We start from the raw sequence: 21,999 nt of genomic DNA, 5'->3' as shown, positions 1-21,999 counted from the left end.
CCCCACCACCACTCATCATTTTGTTTTTCTTTTCCTTTCTTCTTCTTAGTGACCTTGAACTCATTAGCATGATCACAACAATCAAACAAGACCCAAGATGCAGGGCATTCAACATTTTCTCACACAAGCTTCATATTTTTTAAAACTTCGTGAAGCATAGATCTTCTAGTTGAACTTTATCAGGTTATTCTTCGATCTCTAATGTTGGCAGTGTTGAAACGACCTCGATACTTATCTTCCTAGGTGGAAAGTTTTGCAGACACTAGCAAGGCCACTTGATATTTCATAGCCACTTGACAGCTGTATTATTTGCTCTAAACAGCAGCTCAAATAGACTGTGACTCTGGAGAGGCAGTCGTTAACAGTCTTGGACCTCTAAAGGAGCCTAATAGTAATTAGTCCTAAGTCAATAGCAACTTATGCTTCCACATGAGTAGGAAAGAAGACTAGTTTTATTCATATTGCTATGTCTGTACCTTCTTGGGCAACTGGGAAAAAGTCAGTTAAGATAGCACACCCCTGAAAATGTTTAAGATGACCTTGAATACAAATATGTTTGATATCTCTGAGTATCACTAGGTTATGAAAAATTACAGTTGAAACTTTTCAGTGTATTGTACAGATTGAATGAAGAGTACCCAGTACAGACAGGTGACACTACAGTGTAACGGTTCTAATATTTTTAATTTTTTACAATGTTGGATCAAAAAAAGTTTCAAAAATGTTTCTTCCCCTTTACTCATTTTATTGTGTACAGCTTAATTTGCTATAAGAAGATAAAACTTCCTGCCCCTCAGTGTCCCAAGGCTCTGAAAGTCTTAAGATAAAAAATGATTGGAAAAAGAATAGTATTTGTAAAATTATTTTAGCTTGTAATTTTTGTGTGTTTATGCCAGTTCACAAAAGAGATTGGGAAACTGGTTTTTTTATATTTGTTTACTGTTTTTCAACTTGCCTTATTGCTGAAGATTTTACATAGTCACCATAATGCTTTATGTAGTCAGAAGCATGGTTATGTATTTTGTTCTTCCCTTCCTTTAGTTATCCAGTTATTGTTTGTATTCTTCATAAATATTGCTTCAAATAAAAATTGATATATTCTATTAATAACCTGGAGTCAGCATGATATGAATAATTACTTATTTTGTAATTAAGTAGTTACAAATTACTTAATTTGTTTAATCTGTTAGATTCTATAGGATAACTCATAAATTTGTATATGTTCCAAGAATTTTGACTACAAACGAGGAAAGGAAATGATACAGACAGCCTATTCCATTAACTGAAGGCAAAGACTCCTTCCTCTTCCTTTCCAAGCAGAGTGCAAAATTCTTATCATAAAACCCCTTTCCTTAGGAGAGAAAACTGGTTCGTGCTAGCTTCTGTTCACCTGATACTAAGAGAACTACTAATTCTGTTTTCCAGGGAAGGATGATGACCAAAATAACTCTTCACCAGTCCTTTGGCTTAATCAGTAAAAAGTTCACTTATTTCATGAGAAGTCCATTCATACTGGAACTTCCTGTCTTATCACAACTCATTTCCCTTCAGACTTCGAACACTTCAGAATAGCACTTCATTACAAAGCTTTCCCCAAGGCATTTAAGCTAGATTCGATAAAGTTGATTTTATTACAAGTAACTTCATTAGGCAGCAAGTCAGACAAAATAGAAAATAAATGAATAGGAAGAAAATCATTTTCTTAAACTGTATTCTGTCTCAAATACTTAAGCCAAAACTGTAGAATGATTCTGTGCATGCAGCACTATGGATTTATGACTGGGCTTCTGACCCCTAAATCATTGCTTTAAAGCAGAATACAGTTTTCATCCGATGTTGATTGCATGGCCCATGGTTTAATGTAGTTGATAACGGGCTCACCAATCGAATTGTTCCCTGGGATACAAATAGTGTGAGAAAAAAACCCTGAAGAAAATTGAGCCTGCATCTGCTGGAGAGGACTGGCTAGGATAGTATTGTGGTGTTTTGGTATTTACTCAGCTGAATGGTTGATTTCGGTCTCTTGATCTTTAAACAATTCTGTTCAGTGATATCTACAATTAGCCTTTTTTTTTTCTCACTAGCTCTACAATGAGTTTATCCTTTAACCTTGGACAAGTCATTCAACCTCTGTGGGCCTCAATATCCTCCTGTATAAAATGAGAAGATCGTACTACATGATTTCCATTGTCTTTTTCCAAATTCCAAAAGTATGCAAAGAAGTGTTTGACTGTAGCACATAAGATGGAGAAATAGTAACAAACCCTAAGCTCCATTTAAATTTGCTTTCAAAATTGACCTTGAGCTGTCATAAGATTATGCCTGTAATCTCTCCTGGCCATTCCACGTCTAGTCTCTTCTTTCTGTTCCTCTACTAGGCAAAGAAAACATAAAGTTGTACATGTAAACTTCTGCCATATACATTCTCAAAAGTTATTGGAAGGAAGAAAGGAATTCCGTTGAATTTTCTTTAGCACAGCTGTCTTATTTCCTTTCACGCCTGGCCTTTGAACTTGCCAGCCAGTAGAGATTTGTCATGTTCTTTTAGTGGAGAAGTTTAGTTAAAATTTTCACTCAACTGGTCATACACTTGACTTTGAGCTTCCTGTATATATTATTCTGTGCTCAATTAAACTACTCCTGCCCCCAAATTCCATCTCTTGAATTCTTATTCTTATCTAAAATCTTGTAAAAGTTTTTCCCCTCCCAAGTTGTTTTTCTTTCACAGTGTAAGTTTATATACACACGTTTTAATGGTTTAGATAACTTGATCAGATGACTACACCAGAGGAATCTGAGTGCTGAGCTACGCTTTAATTTTCAACTTTCCTGCCTAGTGTGCTATTATTTTCATGTAGTGGTTTAAATATTTACTACAAATAAATTAATGGCTCTGTGACCTTCATGTGGTTAAAATAGCATATGTTGCACATTAACCAGATGTGGAATAAGCCACTGACTAGCATAGTGTATATATTGTGAGCCATATGCCCACTTTGAATGAAGATTCTTTATAAACTAAAAAAAAAAAAAAAGCCTATTCAAATTTTTATCTCAATAAGCTTTAGCTGCAAACCAAGTTTAATTGAAAAACCTTAAAAACTTGAGTATGGAGGCCTGTATGAATAAACATATCACTGATGTTTTAAGACTACAGATATTTTGTTTCAAGACATAACACTAGTGTTATGTCTCAGTTCCTTTAGCAGTGACTAGATTTGGTCCACATCCATTAATTCCTGTAGAAGTTATAAGCATGAAATGTCTGATAAACTTGAAATGTCACCCAGTTACTTGAAACCAAGACCACTTTACATTTGGCCAGTTAAAATATAAAGGAGCCTTAAGAAATGCTGAATATGTTTTTCAAATTGTTTTTCCTGTTCTTAGGCTTTGAGAATACACTGTCTGTGTTGACATAATAATCTTGTTGCTATAGTGTTGGTTGTAATTTCATGGTAGCACATAGTCCTTCTGTGAATCATCCCCAGAATAAACTCATTCCAGAAGATAGAAAAATATTCCATTTGATTAAAAGACTTATATATAAGTTTATCACTTATATAAAAACCAGGGGAAGGGGTGGTGTGTTTAAATACTGATATAGATCTAACTTATCATATGTTTATTTATCCAACTCTTTTTAATGTGTCGATTGAAAAAAATGCCCTGGCACTTTTACCCATGTAGTGCTATGAGCCATGTAGCCTAGCTGCCTTTTTCTTTTATGGTCATTAATTGTTTATAAATCATATTTTTAAAAAAATCTTCTATACATACCACATTCACAGTTCTGTCAAAGGCTCCCAAAATAAGGAGGTTTTTTTTTGTGTGTGTGTGGTTTTGTTTTTTTGTTTTTTAAGTAGATGGGAGAACAACTCATACAACATGCAGCAGTCTCTGCTGAGATACAGATTCACTCCTGTCTTCAGACATCTCATAGGTTGGAGAATGCCTCTTCTAGACTATCTGACTTCTGTGATTTCTGTTTGTTCTTAAATTTCCTGAAGATTATTCCTAGAATAATCTTAACCTTTCAGTTAACCTTTCGAGTGCTTAACCTTTCGAGTCATTCTTTGTGCTTGATGAAGGCTTTGGCTCCTACTGTTTCTAATAAAAAGGTTTGTAAACAATTTTAAGGGATTCACAGAAGCCCAGTTTAAGAACTCCAATCTTCAAATGTTTTTGCTGACTTCTCCCTTCATTAAAATTATTTGAGGGCTTCCCTGGTGGCGCAGTGGTTGAGAGTCCACCTGCCGATGCAGGGGACACGGGTTCGTGCCCCTGTCCGGGAAGATCCCACATGCCGCGGAGCGGCTGGGCCCGTGAGCCATGGCCGCTGAGCCTGCGCGTCCGGAGCCTGTGCTCCACAACGGGAGAGGCCACAACAGTGAGAGGCCCGCGTACCACAAAAAAAAAAAAAAAAAAATTATTTGAGCATGCATGCCTACATATACATACATATAGGTTACATTATATTATAAATGTATATATTATATGTATTGCATACATGCTCAAAATATATATATTCTTTTAAAATAATGTACATATACTACTCTACTTGAAAGTACATTAGAGAACATTTATTGAGAATTTGTAAAAGAAGAGGAAAAACTAAAAAAAAAATAAAGAAGCTCTAATATTCCTTCCTCACATCCCAGTGCCTTGTGTGGTATGCCATTTGAGGTACATATATTCCTCTTAGAGACCTCTGATCTGTTATGTATGCCAACTTTTTTTTTTTTTTTTTTGCGGTACGCGGGCTTCTCACTGTTGTGGCCTCTCCCGTTGCGGAGCACAGGCTCCGGACACACAGGCTCAGCGGCCATGGCTCACGGGCCCAGCCGCTCCACGGCATGTGGGCTCTTCCCGGACCGGGGCACGAACCCGTGTCCCCTGCATCGGCAGGCGGACTCTCAACCACTGCGCCACCAGGGAAGCCCATGTATGCCAACTTTTGAATTTTTTTTTTTTATAGTCAACAACTTGGGAATATTGAATTTAATCTTTATACTAAAGTCTCATTTCATTTGAAAATTTGTGGAAAACAGGAATTTTTCTCAAGAGATTATGTCACACCTTTGGTCTGCAGATAATGTTTAGGTTATTTATTGAATTCTTTTTATATTTCATGATCCATTTTAAAGCCACCTGGTAGATTTAAAGCAAGAATTCCTACAACCACAGAGCAGTCTAAAACCAGTGGTGAAATAGATGCTGCCCTCCCACCCCTACCCCAGTCCCTTTCAATTTCATCGTAAAGTCACTGCTCTGGGGTTTAACTCCAGAGAGAGGATTATCATGTTCTAACCCTGGTCAGTGTTGTAAGTGGAAAGATATTTTGGTCTTTTTGCTTTTAATAATTTTTTCTTCACATTAAGAACGCTGCAGCTATTCTGGTGTGTCTTGTTTTCATTCCCTTTTCTCCAAAGGATGCTGACCTGTTGGATGTGGAGAGCAAACACTTTGAAGACCTGGAATTCCAGCAGCTTGAACGTGAGAGCCGTCTAGATGAGGAAAAGGAGAACCTGACCCAGCAGCTCCTGCGTGAAGTGGCTGAATATCAACGGAACATTGTTACTAGAAAGGTACTTTTGCCAGGTGTTGTTCAATGTGAAAAGTCAAAATATACCCCTTGCTATGTGACAAGAATGATTATTAACGTAGCTGTAGCGTGTGTCCATCTGTCTGTCTATCTGTTGTATCTGAATATCTTTGTGTGTTTAACCTCGTGTCACATTTGGCAGATCGTGGAGCCTGGAGCCTGCCATTTACATGCCAAATGGTGCTCCCAACTAGATAAACCGAGACTTGTTATACTCATTGTTGCTTGATGCTGCAGATGCATTTATGAATAGAAATGTGAAAACCAAGGTAGAGAAAATCTGAAATCTAGATATTTGTTTTAAATTACTTGCTTTTGCAATCGTAGTAACTGGATTTAGAATAATTCTACGAACAGTCTCTTCTAGAATGCCTCTGTTCCCATCGCCCAGTAGTTCTCACAGATGGCTGATAGTTTACTACTACTAGAAGCAGCCTCGTGGAATGCTGTGCAGATGACCGCCTCCATCCAGCCCTGAGCACCCGGATGTCCAGTCCAGAATTCAACTCCTGTTCCAGAATTTAGAATCGCACCCCTGTGCTCTGTACTAAACTGATAAAGTTGAGGGAGAGGATGGAGAAGGTGACTTCTTAAGCTTTCAGTTTAAATAAGAAATTCCATTGTTTTTTCTCATGAGGCATCTCCCAAAATGATGCCAAAAATTCATTTATATTCTAACACAAGATTTCCTGTTGACTTCCAGGTTCTTGAAATAGATTTTGAATCACTTGGCCTTAGGTAAAGAAAAGCCTTGAGCTTGTCAGTTCAAAGAAACTGCTCATCGTCTCTGGGTAATAATCACTGCCTACCTACCATCAATGAAATGTGGTCACTGTGCTTCAGGTTATAACACTTTTTCTCCCTTTCCAGGACAGACTGGAAAACCCTTGAATGTCTAATGTACATCTCTATGGTCGTTTTTTTTTTTTTTTTTCCTCCAGGAAAAAATTTCTGCATTGAAAAAGCAAGCTAATCACATTGTCCAGCAGGCTCAGAGAGAACAAGATCATTTTGTGAAAGAAAAGAATAACTTAATAATGATGTTACAGAGAGTAAGTATTTCCTTTTCAGCACTGGTTGCAGTAAAACACAGGTTCCAACTCAGGGAAGGTTGCTTCCATCAAAGTAAGTACCTTTTAATAAAGAATAGTGAATTATAATTTGAGGAAGAATTTTCTATATACATTTTTATTTAATCCTCCACATTAATGAGCTGATGCTCTGAATGATTAACTATAATACAGAAAATAAGCAAAGACATTTTATTCATGCTTTTTCCACAGTGTGGAAATCCAAACTATGAAAAATCTGTATGTATTCTGATTTTCTTCTTTTAAAAAATATCGTATTTTTCATCAGATAGGTAAAACATATTCTGCTCTTTTTACTGCTCTTAAACATTTTGGCTCAGTTGCTCTGTTGTTTTGAACTCCAATTATTTGCATGTGGGTCTTCCTGGCAAAGGCCCAATAAAAATCCCAACAGATTTTTTTTGTAGAAATTGGCAAGTTGATGCTAAAATTTGCAGTTGATCTTCATTATTCATGCAGTCTGTATTTGTGAATCCATCTGCTCAGTAAAATTCATTTGTAACCCTAAAATTAATACTTGTCATGCAGTCATGGATGGACAGGCACAGAGCAGTGAAAATTTTGAGTCACTCAATGGACATGCATGTTCCCAGCTGAGATTGAACAAGGCACTTCTCTGCCTTCTTGTTTTATTTCTCTTACTGTAAACAAGTGTCCTTTTACTGGACCGTTTAGTGCCATGTTTTCACATTTTTGTGCTTTTTGGTGATTTTGCTGTTTAAAGTGGCTCACAAGTGCTGAAGTATTGTCTGGTGTTCCTAACGGCAGGAAGGCTGTGATGTGCCTTCTGGTGAAAATACATGTGTTAGATAAACAGCTTTCAGGCATGAATTATGGTGCTGTTGGCTATGAATTTAATGTTAATGTATCAACATTGTATATTAAATAAGATGTCTTTAAAAAGAGACACACATAAAACAAAGTTATGCAGTAATCAGTTGATGAAAATATTGTGACCAGAAACCCAATGGTTCAATATTCTCTAGTTCAGTGTTCATGGCAACATTATAGAACACAACTACTGCAGATAATGAGAATCGACTGTATATGAAAATGTAAAGGGCATAGAGTAGCTGAAACAACTTTGAATAAGAAGAACAAAGTTGGAGGATTTATACTATTTGACTTCAAGTTTTACTATAATGCCATAATATTTAAGAGGGTGTGGTACTGGCATACAAATAGACATATAGATCAAAGGAACAGAACAGAGTCCAGAAATAGACCCACACATATACTGTCTATTGATTCTTGATTAAGGTTCTAAGACAATCCAGTAGGGAAAGGAAAGTCCAGCATGTGTTGCTGGATCAACTAGGTAAACATGGAAAAAAATGAATCTCAATACCATTCATCCTCACACCATGCATATAAATTAATTTGAGACAGATTATAGACCTAAACATAAAAATTAAGGTGAAAAAGTTTCTAGAAAATACAGGTGTGCAAGTACACCTTCATGGCCTTGGAGTAAGCAAAGATTTCTTCAAGAGGAAATGACAGAAGGCTTGTATCCAGAATACATTAAAAACTCCTACAGGGCTTCCCTGGTGGCGCAGTGGTTGAGAGTCCGCCTGCCGATGCAGGGGACACGGGTTCATGCCCCGGTCTGGGAAGATCCCACATGACACGGAGGGGCTGGGCCCGTGAGCCATGGCCGCTGAGCCTGCGCGTCCGGAGCCTGTGCTCCGCAACGGGAGAGGCCACAACAGTGAGAGGCCCGCGTACCGCAAAAAAAAAAAAAAAAAAAAAAAAAACTCCTACAAACTCAAAAATAGTAGATAAATAACCAATAAATAAATTTTTAAAAAACAGACAAAAGACTGGAATTGAAACACTTCACGAGAGAAGTTATGTGAAGAGTCAGTAAGTCCCATGAAAGAATACTCAGTCGTTAGTCATCAGGGAAATACAAGGTTGACTCAGTTTAATAGATTTTGTGTTCCTTCAGGAAAAGGAAAATCTTTGTAATTTGGAAAAGAAATACTCCAGCCTCTCTGGGGGCAAAGGGTTTCCTGTCAACCCCAATACTCTAAAAGAGGTAAGCTGTGATTTTTCTTGTCTACTCATATCACCTTAGAACTCAGGAGATGTGCCTCAGTTTTATGCGATTAGCTGACTAGGAAAAACACTAACTGAAGTGACTTATGAAAGCACTCAATGCTTTGATGGTTTTCCTGCCTTTTGTTATTTGTGCTTTGAGAATTTCAGGGATTATCTTTGTGTCTAATGCAGATTCACTCTGTGTGTGTGTGTGTGTGTGTGTGTGTGTGTGTGTGTGTGTGTGTGTGTATACTTTGCTTAACAGTGACATTGTGGGTTAACTTGAAGTTTCAAAAAATTTAGGATCCAGACCAAAGCTAGTCTTAAATTCTCTTCTTTCCTTCCTCCATTTTCCTTTCTCAGTTTCTCCTCTTTCCTACTTTCTTCTCTTTCTCCTGTCTTCTAGAACGTGAAAATGCCCCCAAACATCTCTATCTCCTTTTTCCCCCAATGTTGTCTATGCTATTTTTGCCCCTAAGTTGGAAAATCCTGTTTACATTAAGTTGTACACTCTCTTTATCCCAAACATCCATCTTTTCCCAGGTCCCACCACCACCCTTTCCCAAATACCTTTTTACAGAGCTACATTGCTATAATGGTTAAATATTTTAACTCTAATTTGGAAAATTAAAACGCTGACTGAGAAAGAAAATAGTTTTATTTTTTTTCAAAAAGCTAAAGAAAAAGCTTGCTTCTGCATAAAATTTTTCATAATAACAAAAAACCCTTTAAAAAGACAGCAGAGTTAGGAATTCCTTCATCGAAAGTAGTGTGTGTGTGTGTGTGTGTGTGTGTGTGTGTGTGTAGGTGTGTGAGGTAAATGCTCATCACATAATAGGAGTGAATAATATGTCCCTCGGAAGCATTTTGTGAAATGTTTCCAAAAAACTTTTTTAGACCATTCAGTTTCTAGTTTCTCTCCGTTATTTAGAACACAGATCCAGCAGATTCACTGCATAAAGAGTGGTTGTGAATGGAGTGTAGTGGAATATGGTTGTCAGTGAGGTGGGCAGGGGCTGGGTCTTGTGAGTCATGTTAAAGAAATTTGGTTTATTTTATGTGGATGGGAAGCCACTGAGGGATTTTAAGCAGGGAAGTGACATTATTTGAGGTCCATTTGTTAAAGCTCACTCTGGGATGCTCTACTGGATTATAAAGAGGAGATGCTGGGAAACCAGTATAGTGGTGATTGCAATAGTATAGGCTGGAGGTGCCGGTGGCTTGGATTTGAACAAATGAAGAGAGATGGAGAAAATTAGCTGGATGCAGAAATACTTTGGAGACAGAGTTGACAGTTCTTGTTGATAGATTGGATGTGGGGATGAAGTAAATTAAGGGTATTGTCAGGAATGCTGCCGTTATTCCAGTTTGAATAATGAGGTTGATGGTGAGTAGCTGTTACTGAGATAGGGAAGACTGGGGAAAGAATAGATTTGAGAGGGAAATGCGGTTTGACTCTGGACATACTGAGTTTGAAGGGCTTGTGGCTTCCAAGTGCATTAGATAAGCTCTAAGGTCACTTCACCTCTTAAAAGAATAAAATCTTTCCCTTTCTATTATTCAAGAGTTGTTCTTATTCTCTGCAGCCCTCCTGTTGTCAAAATCCAATTTGCCTTTTTGACTGTATTGGTGTGTCTGCAACTCTTGTGTTTGTTGAGTGGCTGTGTGTCCTCCTTCATGTCAAGCAGACTTGGCTCAGAAGATGTTTTGATTGTCTCCTTCCTTCCTTCCTTCCTTCCTCTCCCTTTCTTTCTCTCTCCCTCTTTCCTTCTTTCTCTCTCTCTCTCACTCTCTTTCTGTCTCTTTTTTTAAAGAGTCATGAATTTATATCCAACTCTTTTAAACAAGTCCCACTTTTGGAAAATGACGTACATTTTTGAAGCAATTAATTAGGATATATGGTTATGACTCATATAAAGAATCCAACCTTGGTTTCGAAAGATTCTACTATCAACTTAGCAAAAGAATAACTCAAAGTTGTTACTCTTCACTGTCATTCATTATCAAAGATAAAATAAATTTGACAACCTAGTTGTCAACTTCCTTTCTTCAACTTAATCTTATAAGACTTTACATGGTATCTATTGCCCCTTTCTGAAGTGCAAGACTGAATTCAGCAGCATTTTGATACCTCCAATTTATAAACAGTCAACTCTGGCTTTCTCCACTTTGTCAGAATTATAAATTCTCACTGAAAACCTTGCTTGCAGCCTGGAATTTTTGCTTCACCAACATAGCAATATCTTGCCTTTCCTGGAGCCACTGTTTGAAAGGATTGATGGGCAAATAGAAGAATCCAAGTGTTAAATTTAACTCAATTTACTTTTAAAAGAGAGATATTGGGCTTCCCTGGTGGTGCAGTGGTTGAGAGTCCGCCAGCCGATGCAGGGGACACGGGTTTGTGCCCCAGTCCGGAAAGATCCCACATGCTGCGGAGCGGCTAGGCCTGTGAGCCATGGCCGCTGAGCCTGCGCGTCCGGAGCCTGTGCTCCGCAACGGGAGAGGCCACTACAGTGAGAGGCCCGCGTACTGCAAAAAAAAAAAAGAGATATTAATTTATACCCTTTATTCTTTTTTTCATACTGTTTTATTGGTGTGGTGAAAATCATGAATGGTCTGTACAATTACTTTCCATGGTAATTTACAAGTGCCTTTTCCTCAAATATAAATTCAGGAGTTTTGATTCTCATCAACTTTAATTCATGGGTATTTTCTCTAAACTGAAGCCAGAACTGAATCATTGAATTTAAAAGTAACTGGAAATTCTCTGTCCTAGGGGTAGAGTTGGGAGTTGGGCAAGCTGCCTTAAATTGAAACATCCTCAAGCTGCAACTTCATCTTAGGGATTTGTGTGTGTGTGTGTATGCACATGTGTATACACGTTTCTCTTGCTAAGGAAGGCTCACAAGAGAACAGTGTCCTTTTTATTTTCATTTTGTTGAGACACCTAAAAGCAAGATTCCATTATGAATAAATTACTGCTTTATAAATGTCTTAGTGCAAAACCCAGTAGCCTTTAGTCTACATTTATTCACTCTCTAATTTGTCAGGAAACAGAAGAAGAAGGGAAAATCTAAAAATAAAGATTTATGGAAAAGGCTCTTGAATTAGAGTGATTGCACTGTCGATTTTATGTCTCATATTTATTTTTGCTTGCGATGATTTTAAATGCTGTGTGGTGACATCCTATTCAGTCAACAGAATGAATGCCGACATGGATGGATATGTAAATCAAAGGTATTGGGTTATTTATAATAAAGTCATTTTGATTTTGTCTGAAAATTTACTTTTAATGTTTGAAATATCATTTTTCAAGAGTAAGCACCATAAATCCATTTTAATAGTTGATGACTGCCTTAATGAAACATCTGATAATACCACAGATATCTGGCTGTGATGCTCTAAGCTAACTCCATTGTACTGGAGCATTAATACTCTCGCATGCCTCAGCTCTTGCTTTCCTTGTGTTTAACTTCTGAATTCCTCCTTTTAGGGCTATATCATTGTAAATGAAATTAATGAGCCATGTGGCAATTCCACGAATCTCTCCCCTTCCACTCAGTTCCCTGCTGACGCTGACGCTGTTGCCACTGGGCCTACCACAGCTGTGCTGGCGAGCCAGCCACAAAATAAAGAGGTGTGTTGGCATGCCATTTCATTCATTCACTGCTTTCCTCATGTCAAGAATTAACCCATGGTTAACTGAAAATAAGGGTGTGTGAGACAAATATTTGTTTGGTTGACCAGAGGACCAAGAGTGATGGTGAGATGAAAAAAACAGACCGATTTGGGGGTAGTGCTCTACCAATGATAATACTAGAAACCATGAAATATATGGTACAGAGTATAGAGTACTAGGAGAAGTAAGTTCAGAAAAATGAACTATACATATATATAAATAAACACACACACATACATATATCTCTTAGCACTTTAGCCCAACCTACTTTTCTTAGAAACCAAAAAGCCTTTCTAGAATTGTTGGTTTGAATCACTTTTCCAGTTTGATTTTGTCTTCTATTTTGTTTTGCAGTATGGATTTCTTTTTAATATTAAGCTACTTTAAAACATCTGTGGAGGTGTAAATAATAGTAAATTAAAATACCTCCTACGGATCCAAGTTGCTCACAGTGTGAGATCTTAACAAGAGGCTAAATTGAAAGATACTGCCCATCATTTATGCCTTCTTGATTAACATATAAGAAAACAAAACAATCAGATTATCGATTTCATTTCTTTGTCTTATTCTTTCATTTCATATGGACACATATATATTTTTTCTTTCTCCTCTAAAGCAAAGAGCACCTGTCTGTTCTGGATTTATGTTTCCTTCCACCCTTTCTCCTCATCCTATCACTCAACCTCCATCGGCCCCTTGGCCTGAAGTCGTGGCTACATCTGTCGATTCTTTTCCTTTAAATGACACACCACCTCCTCTACCAGCTAAGAAACACAGAAGGCAGCAGCAACAGGACCAGCAGGTAATTAGGAGCTGGTGTTTAGAGTTTCACCTTAACAACAAACTTAACTGATGTGAAATCTTTTCTTCAACTTTTCCAAAGGTATTTTTTTGTTTTGTTTTTCCTGATCCCTTTTTATTTATTTACTTTTTAAAATTTTTTTTGATGTGGACCATTTTTAAAGTCTTTATTGAATTCATTACAATATTGCTTCTCTTTTATGTTTTGGTTTTTTGTCCGTGGGGCATGTGGGATCTTAGCTCCCTAACCAGGGATCGAACCTGCACCCCCTGCATTGGAAGGCGAAGTGAACCACTGGACCACCAGGGAAGTCCCCCTGGTCCCTTTTTAAAAACTCAAAACCTAACAAAGAAGTGGCAGGTGGGTTGCAGAATATGTGCTAGGGTCTTCCAAAGGTATTTTTTAAAAAGATAAGATGCATACTCCTGTTTTTTTTAAGGACATTTATTATGGCCTAAGAGTGTGGGGATTGTTAGAAAGTTTGAGACCTTGATTGTCCTCTCCTGGCTTTTGATATGTTTGAGCTAGTTTCACATCCTCATGCTTCAGTTCCCATTCAACCAAAATATTTCAACTTACTTCAGGTATTTTTCAAAACCATAATAATTATTTCTATAAAATCCATGGTGTAAAAAGTTGCCGTGTCAACACAAAATATTTTCCTCACACATTATTGAAACCATAATAATAGACATCATTCCTCTGCTATGAGCCAACATTTCCTCAACATTTTACAAATGTCTCATTTCTTCCTTCTAACAATCCCGTGAAATACGAACTATCTCCATATTGATATTTAGGGAACTGAGGCTCAGCATTGGTGAGTAGCTTGTCCAGGGTAACACCACAGGCAGTGCATTTGGTCCATAGAACAATAGTTTTTTATTGCACTTTTTAAAATAGATAATTTATTATTCCAAAAGTGTTGCCCTCCTTTTGATACATTCTTTGCATACTCATGCTGGGGTATTCAAAAAATCTATTTTGAGACTCCTTTCCATTATAATCAAATCCTTATGTGAATTTGGCCCTAGAAGATCCTAAGGAGTCAGTCAATAGACACCCCCCCCCCCCGCAAAGTAGGTGAGCTCTAGTTTCCTATGCCCAGCCCTTACCTTTCTTACAGCTACCTTTACTATCTATTACCTTTGGTTAAAGGACTGTATCTCCTCACTACTTTTAGGTTAATAAATATCTAGTATAAACAGATCATTGTAAAGTTAAATTGCAGATATTCTTCATGATTGGCGTGTTTGGAGATTGATAGTAAGTTTGATAACCCAAAGTTGCATTAATTTTTACATATTTCAAAAGCCTGAGTTCAGTATAAAAATGATCAAACCTAAAGAACCTCTAACTAGGAAATAAATTTACTATTGAAGACATTTTGGGGGAGGCCAAGAAAAATTTGGATAAGTTTCGAGTTGGCAAAAATTTTGCCTTAGGAATCTGAAAATAAAAATGAAATAGTCAACAGAAGGATTTTTAAATGTGAGGGATTGCTGTAGAGGCTCCTTGGCCAAGATCTTTTTTCAGTCTAGAAGGATGCCTTATATGGAAACATGTGGATTTGGAGTGTGTTTATGTGATTGAAATATGATTCTAACTTTAAACCCACTTCCCTGTTTATGCTTTCTCTTCATTTCTTCCTTCTCCCTTTTCTTATTCTCCTCACACTGGGATCCGTGCCATCACACAGAACTGTCCAGACAGACAAAGGGAGAAACTGCTTACTTGCTTTGTCCACTGGCTGTTCTGCCATCCACATGGCAACCATCATAATGACTTGTAAGTTGTCCTGAGGCCCCAGGGCAGCAGGCACTACTACAGAAATGACAGGTGGATTTTTCTGAATTTTTCTAGGTTCAGTAATAAATTCTTCCAGTGTACCTTACCAAATACTAGCCCAATTTTCTTAGTGAATACAAGTCTAAGTTGAGTAATTTTTAAAAATTCTGTGTTAAAATTCCAAAGCTTCTTTGTAAATGCATACCTCTTAATTACTTCAGTGACCTGTTTCAGTTAGTCAAGTTTTGCTATTCTGCTTTACATTTGCATTTAAAGCATTTTAGAAGTCTGGAAGAAAGGAAAAAACAGCACCAAGAAGGCCTCTATCTGAGTGACACTTTGCCTCGAAAGAAAACCACACCTTCCATATCCCCTCATTTCAGCAGTGCTACTATGGGGAGAAGCACCGCCCCAAAGGTAGGACACGGGGAGAACCACGGGCTTCACCTTCAGTGAGTCTTTTTGTCCTTATGTTGACTGACATGCAAAGGCCCCTAAAGAAAATGCTAAATAATATACCATTAAGTTTGCTTGTTGGGCAGACGTCATAACTAAATTGCATTTTCTATCCTGTTCAGAGGATGTTTGGAATTATACGCTCTGGGACCGAAGCACCTGGTCCAGGGTATTTTCTACCACCACACAAGTGGTGAGTAGCCTTCACTTATGTGACACACTCCCGTAGCTGTATCCCAGATATGGAAATTGGAGGACATAAGGTCTGGATTCCAGGAATAATGGCAAAAAATATTTATCGAACCATTTCTTGGAGCTGACACTGGGCTAAGCCTTTGACGAGGATTGTTTCTTTGTAAAACCCAATAACACTAGGTAGTAGAGGTACTAATTACTATCCCCACTGTATACATGGATAAAACTGAGGTGGAAAGAAGCTAGGTGACTGGTCCACCTGGTCACCTGAAGCTGGTCGGCCCTGAAGCTAGAAAGTTGATCCATGTGGTCTGATGCCTGAGCTGCCCTCACGCCTGTTCTGCTGCCTTACCAAGGGGTCGTGGCAGGAAGAGGGGAAGGGCAAGTGAGAAGGAGGCTTTGAGTGGGATAGACTTTGGAGTCCTTCCCTTGTCCTTAATCACTTTGTTTTCGTCTATTTTATAAACTGGTGTTCCAAGGAATTTGCTATTTTAAAAGTGCTAAAACCACCAGGATAGTTAATATTACGTGTCTCCAGTTCTCAGCCCACTCGATCACTTGGAGCGGATGGAAATTGGTGCCCTTGTAATGTGTGTGGATCTCCTCTGTCCTTGTGCATGATGTGCATGCGTTCTTGTCCCTGCATCTGCTCCTCTCACATGAAGGACTTTGAGTTGTTCTCCAAGGTGGTTTTGGACAGTGTTTTCCCTCTCTGTCTTCACTTTTGGAACTGCTGCCACTGGAGGAATGGCTGTGATGTTGAGACTGCTGTGGAGCTCCTGGGGAGGGACAGCGACTGGGCTTTACCATTTAGCATCAACACACGGGGTGCAAAACCTACCTTCGCTGCCTTCTGCGCTTAGATAGGAGCTAGGAATCAGCGATGTGACCATGTCCAGAAGGACCATTGGGCCTGCAGTTTGCCTGAGTTTTTCCTCCTGTTTCTCACAGGGCCACCTGCCCCTGGGACAGAGCAACAGCTGTGGCAGTGTGCTCCCCCACTCGCTGGCAACCATGACCAAAGACTCAGAATCTCGGAGGATGCTCAGAGGTAGGTACCTTTTAAGCCCAGTGTCATGTCCTTTGTCAAGCATTAGAATTCCTCAGGGAGGGGGAGACCAAACAGAGTTGGGGATCGTTAGGGAGGGGATCAACCTAAGTCCTCAACTTTACTCTTTTCATTTTTTTAAAATTTTATTGAAGTATAGTTGATTTACAATGTTGTGTTAATTTCTGCTGTACAGCAAAGTGATTCGGTCAACTTTACTCTTCACGTGTCCACTTAGGGGAGGGATATATATATGTATACTTCCTTATTGTTGTACTGAGATAAGTTTTCCCATATGCACATTTGGCTGGTACCTAACCATTGTGTTTTATAAATTCAGTAGACTTCCCCAATCAGAAAGGCCCACAGAGAATACTAACCTTCCCATTTGATTGGGAAAAGGAAAAAAGAGACCCCTGAGATCCTGAGAGATTACCAAGGCACTTAACCAAGTCAGATCACTCGCCTGGTTTGTGGCTGAGCCGCCCTGTTGCACACGTGCTAAAGACTCATTGAGCTGACACAGAGCACTAGTGGCCCGGGACAGACTTCCCTTAGGCCTTTTAAAGTGGGTTGAGCTTTTTTTTTTTTTGGGCGGTAGGCAGGCCTCTCACTGTTGTGGCCTCTCCCGTTGCGGAGCACAGGCTCCGGACGCGCAGGCTCAGCGGCCATGGCTCACGGGCCCAACCGCTCCGCGGCATGTGGGATCTTCCCGGACCGGGGCACGAACCTGCGTCCCCTGCATCAGCAGGCGGACACTCAACGACTGCGCCACCAGGGAAGCCCGGGTTGAGCTTTTATTCTATGTGGTTGTTAGGTTTCAGGTAGACTTGGACTCTCAGCATGTTCTGTTTCTTTGTAACATGTTGCATTTCTAATGGGGTTCTCAAGTAGTCTTTGTGGGGCTAGAAGAAAATACTGTAAGGCAGTTCCAGAGGTGAGCTTCTTGTGCAGATTAGATTTATTGTGTTAACACGGTAGTTTAGGTCAGCTTATATTGGCCCTCACTTTTGAGCAGGCATGGTGCTAGACAGCAAAAATACAAGTAAATTACATGATCTTTGCCCTTGAAATGCCTAGAGTCTCATGAGGAAGAGAAAAACAAACAGATGCTTTCAATAAAGTGTGGTAAATGCAGTGATGGATGTATGCCCGGGATGTGAATGGGGATGCTGACAGAGTGATGAGCGTCTGGCCTCTCAATGTGTTCATTAGTGGGATTGAAACCCTTCCCTCCAAGCCAGCTTAGAGGCAGTTCTGACTGCTCGGCCTCTTTGCTAATGTCCCCAGGGAATAATCACTAGTACCATTAGAAATATGTTTATATATTGGTGTATATATATGCATGTATACATAACGTGTATATGTGTGTGGATAAGTGAGCTATATCTATATCACTTGAATGAGGATTTCCTATCATTACCAGAGTGATTTAAGAGTTAATAGAAGCTGTGGTGTTCCTAAAAGTGGTTTATAATATATGAGAGGTTTACAGTGTTAACCTTTGAATAAAATACATTTGATTGAACTTCTCTTTTATTTTATCATAATTTCTTAATAAACTAAAAATATCTCTTATGGTATATAAATAATAAACATAAATGAGTATATTTTGGCTCTCATTAATCACTGTTCGCTTGTGGGTCAAGTCTGTTTTCTGTTGATGCATTTCTCTGTGATATTTATAGACTTCTTTTTAAATGGATTTTTCCCACTGGCTGAAGGCATCAAAGTTTGGACTGGCCACACTTTATGTTGAAAGTTTTTACCTTAAGATAGAGAGTAAGAAAAACTAGTCCTTTATACCAAACAAACCTGTAAACAATACTGTGTAAGAGGATTCTTGTGAGAATACGGTGAAACTGGAGGGATGTTTGATCTCTATTTTTCTCATCTGTGTTCCCCCCAAATAATGGGAATCCCCATGTTAGGTCCATGAAGAAGAACTGAGCCAGTTCCCTTAGGTCACATTAGGTACCGTCTACAAAATCTATTGTCTTTGACCTGTCTTTTTTGCCCCTGTTCTTCACTGTTGGGTCTTTTGTACATCCCAGAAGTCTGCAGCCTGTCCTTCCCTGCTGCAGCTCTGAGTGGTGTTCCTCTTAAAGAGTTTCATGTGGTGATGATGAGACAGCTTCCGAGGAAATAGAGAAGCCTCATATGTGTGCTGACCCAAGAGGATGTGATGTATCTTGTGAGGCCAGCCTGCCATCCTTGGCTTCCCTGCCCAGAGGAGGAAGGGTCAGGGACTGCAGTTTTTAAAATTGGCAGGATTTTCTACTAAAATTGGACCATGAAATTGGCAGGATTTTCTACTAAGCCCATACAGGTGGCCCACAAGGACCAGGGAGGATGACTCATAATTTCATTTGGAATTGTGTTTCACTACTACTTGTTGGCTCCATTAAAATAGCAAACACCAAGTAAAAGTCCATGGTTTTGAAAAAATCAGACCTCGCACATTTTTCATTAACTCAAATTAAATAGGTCTTATCATTTTTGTGACTTACACAAATTAACTTAAATGAACTATTTTTTTGCTGCTTATTCGTAATGGATACATCAAGGACGATGGTGTAAGTATAAGCCTTCCTTCAATAAGCACTTTTTTAGTATACCTGACAGCATGAATCATGCAAACAAAGATCTCTGAGAGCAGAGTTTAAAGCAAAGAGTCCAGGGACTCAGATCCTAAAGTTGCAATGGTTATTGGCTTTTGTACAATTTGTGAACTATTCCTTTGTAAGCTTTAGAATGAATGAAATCTTTGTCCTTTTATCTTCTGTTCCATGCAGGAAAGTCCAAGAAAGGTATGACAACCTCCCTGTGTGGTGTTTTTGTTTCCAGCAAATAATGAAAGGTCATTGTCATCTTTAAGAAGTGATCAGATTTAAAACTGTACAATGGTGGACTTTTAGTCTAATGATTCTTCCTGTTTACACATTAGAGGAAAATTGTTGCACATTTGCTAGAAGCACAATGCTGCGTGCAGCTGCTGTTCATTGACCGGCAGCTGCATGACCCTCTTTGTTTTGATTTTCTTATTGCAAGGTCAGACCATGCAGGAAACACGAGTGCTTCGGAAGCACCGTTTCGTAAGACTCAGGATCTAGATAAAGAAAAGAGTGGGCCTTGTGATGTGTGTAGGCTAAGTGTAAAATATGATGTTTCCCCTTTATAAAGGCCAGGTATAAATAAGGCAGGCGGCAGGCTATGTGAGACGATGGAAGGATCTAGGAGGCTCCTACCTATTCATTCCATTTAAGCCTCGAGACTTAGTAAAGAGTGAAGAACAGCCTAAATTGCTGGCTAGAATAAATGATTCTTATGTGGCTGGGAGACAGAAATGTAGGGCATTAAAAGACTGACTTGCTATAAAGTTTGATGGACTGTGCTTCAAATCATTGAATGGCATTTTACAAACCTTAAGTCTTAAAAACTATTTGTTAATGTCTTCTTGGAAAAAAGAATTGTTTTACAGATATAATCCTGTTTTTATTCTCCCTATTTTCTAGTTGAACGTGTGTGAAAAATTCTTTTCTCCTGTAACAAATCATTTTTGACTGTGTGCATGTATCAGAAGCTTGTTTTTGTTTTGTTAACTTCTTGAGTTCGTCTCTATAAACTCAAATTTAATCTAAAAATGTGAATATCTTACCTTGTCACGCTGGTATTGTTACTAACACGGTCAATGACTGCATGTTGGAAGACGTTTATTTTCCCTGGCCCTTTGTCATCCTTTTTGATCTTGTACCTTTTTCCCTTTCTCTATCAATTCTCCTCCTCATTCCTGACTTGTCCTGCACCTTCGTCTTCTGGCTGTGGACTATGGTTAGGAAGAGTGAATGTCTCAGCAGGTGAGAAATTGTCAGAAATACTGATTAATTTTATCCTCTTAAACCGAGGTTATAATTTTAAGTCATCTCATTTTCTGTATTAAGGCCCAGATAACCATTTTAAGGTATATAACACACATTTGGAAAATATTGGCAAGATTATATATCCCACAATGGTTAACTCACAAAGCACTTTTCAGGTACAATTAGCCAGAATTCATAGAGATTGACATTAAAAATAAGGATAACAATAATAATAATAAATGGGCCTTGAACGTCCAACCTATTGGCTCTTCCGGGGCAGTGAAGAGAGTTGAGTTGATTAGGATTCCAGGTATGTGCTATGCTTAGTGACCAGCCTCAGATATTATCAGGTCTTACTTTATAAACTTTATAAAATACCCTATTCAAACAGCCATTTCTATCTGGACAGGAAGGATTTAGAGCATTTACAAGGCCCTTTTTACTTTTCAGATGCTGTCCCACTGCTGAATATTATTCTTGCTACATAACTTAAAAACAAAAAACCAAGCAGTCTCAGGGCTTTGGGGAAGTCTCATTTTTTCCAGTCCACTTACTTTGCCCCACCCGAAACAGTAGATGCATTCCACTTCCTTATTTAGTCACTAATATATTGGGTTGGCCAAAAAGTTCATTTGGGTTTTTCAGTAACATCTTATGGAAAAACCTGAACAAACTTTTTTTTGGAATTTCTTGAACAAGTGCATTCAGTCAGTGACTCTTTATTTTGTGACATCTGAATGCTAAACAAATGGGGATTCTGTGGTGAACAGGACATATATGACCCCCTCCCTGATAACTTATACTTGAGCAGTGGCTTAATCCAGCTCACACCTGTTCTGGTGCTGCTTCATGCACAGCAGTTCTTCTTGGGCCTCCTACCAGGAACGCTCCTTCCGTCTCCTGTGCTTCCATGGTGTCCTTCTGTTGAAAGTATCTGTACCTTTAAATGGCCAGACCAGAGCCTGGATCCTAAAGCCAGCTCTTAGGAATCACGCTGGTGCAATTCTGGGGTCACGAGGGAGAGGTCCATGCCCTCGATTGTAATTGCAGGGGTAACTTGTTTTTTTGGAATTGTTCAGGAGGGAGGAGGCTAAGCCAGGTGACAGCTGAGTTCACTGAGATCAGTAAAATATTGCCGGTTGCGGGGATAGAAGGGACTGCATAAGATGGACATTCCCACTCACACTGGATCCACAGGAGACTAAAATCTTGCCTTGGAAGCTACTTGTTAGAAGCAGCCTTTTTCATTTAAGTTGCCACGAAAATGCAAGGTGCTTATCCTACCACCAGAGTGATGCAAGGTTTTCTCAGACGGAGAGCAAAGAAATAAAATAAAAATAAAACACATAGTGAGGTGATCTAGGGAATTTACATTCACAGTCCTTAGCACAGCACACATTGTAACACGGCTCTCCCTCATGGCCGCATCTGA

At 38.9% G+C, this 21,999-nt stretch overlaps 1 protein-coding gene across 9 annotated transcripts in view; it reads left to right on the top strand.

Annotated features, from left to right (window-relative positions):
• The window catches only part of PHLDB2 (pleckstrin homology like domain family B member 2), a 130,173-nt gene that overhangs the window by 89,024 nt on the left and 19,150 nt on the right, over positions 1–21,999 (top strand). For 2 of the 9 annotated variants that reach the window (XM_049710296.1, XM_049710304.1), the window contains 7 exons: positions 5,433–5,588; positions 6,547–6,657; positions 8,648–8,737; positions 12,233–12,376; positions 15,285–15,425; positions 16,611–16,710; positions 20,544–20,564. In XM_049710296.1, the coding sequence (XP_049566253.1) occupies positions 5,433–5,588; positions 6,547–6,657; positions 8,648–8,737; positions 12,233–12,376; positions 15,285–15,425; positions 16,611–16,710; positions 20,544–20,564 (763 nt within the window). Of the gene's footprint in view, positions 1–5,432; positions 5,589–6,546; positions 6,658–8,647; positions 8,738–12,232; positions 12,377–13,034; positions 13,221–15,284; positions 15,426–16,610; positions 16,711–20,543; positions 20,565–21,999 lie in introns of all 9 variants that reach the window. The other 7 variants (XM_049710301.1, XM_049710297.1, XM_033432179.2 and 4 more) reach the window with 6 other exon arrangements.

The sequence above is a fragment of the Orcinus orca genome, chromosome 5 (assembly GCF_937001465.1).
Source record: "Orcinus orca chromosome 5, mOrcOrc1.1, whole genome shotgun sequence".
NCBI lineage: Eukaryota > Metazoa > Chordata > Mammalia > Artiodactyla > Delphinidae > Orcinus > Orcinus orca.
The sequence above is the reverse complement of the archived record's forward strand: the minus strand, read 5'-3'. Positions and strand labels throughout refer to the sequence as shown.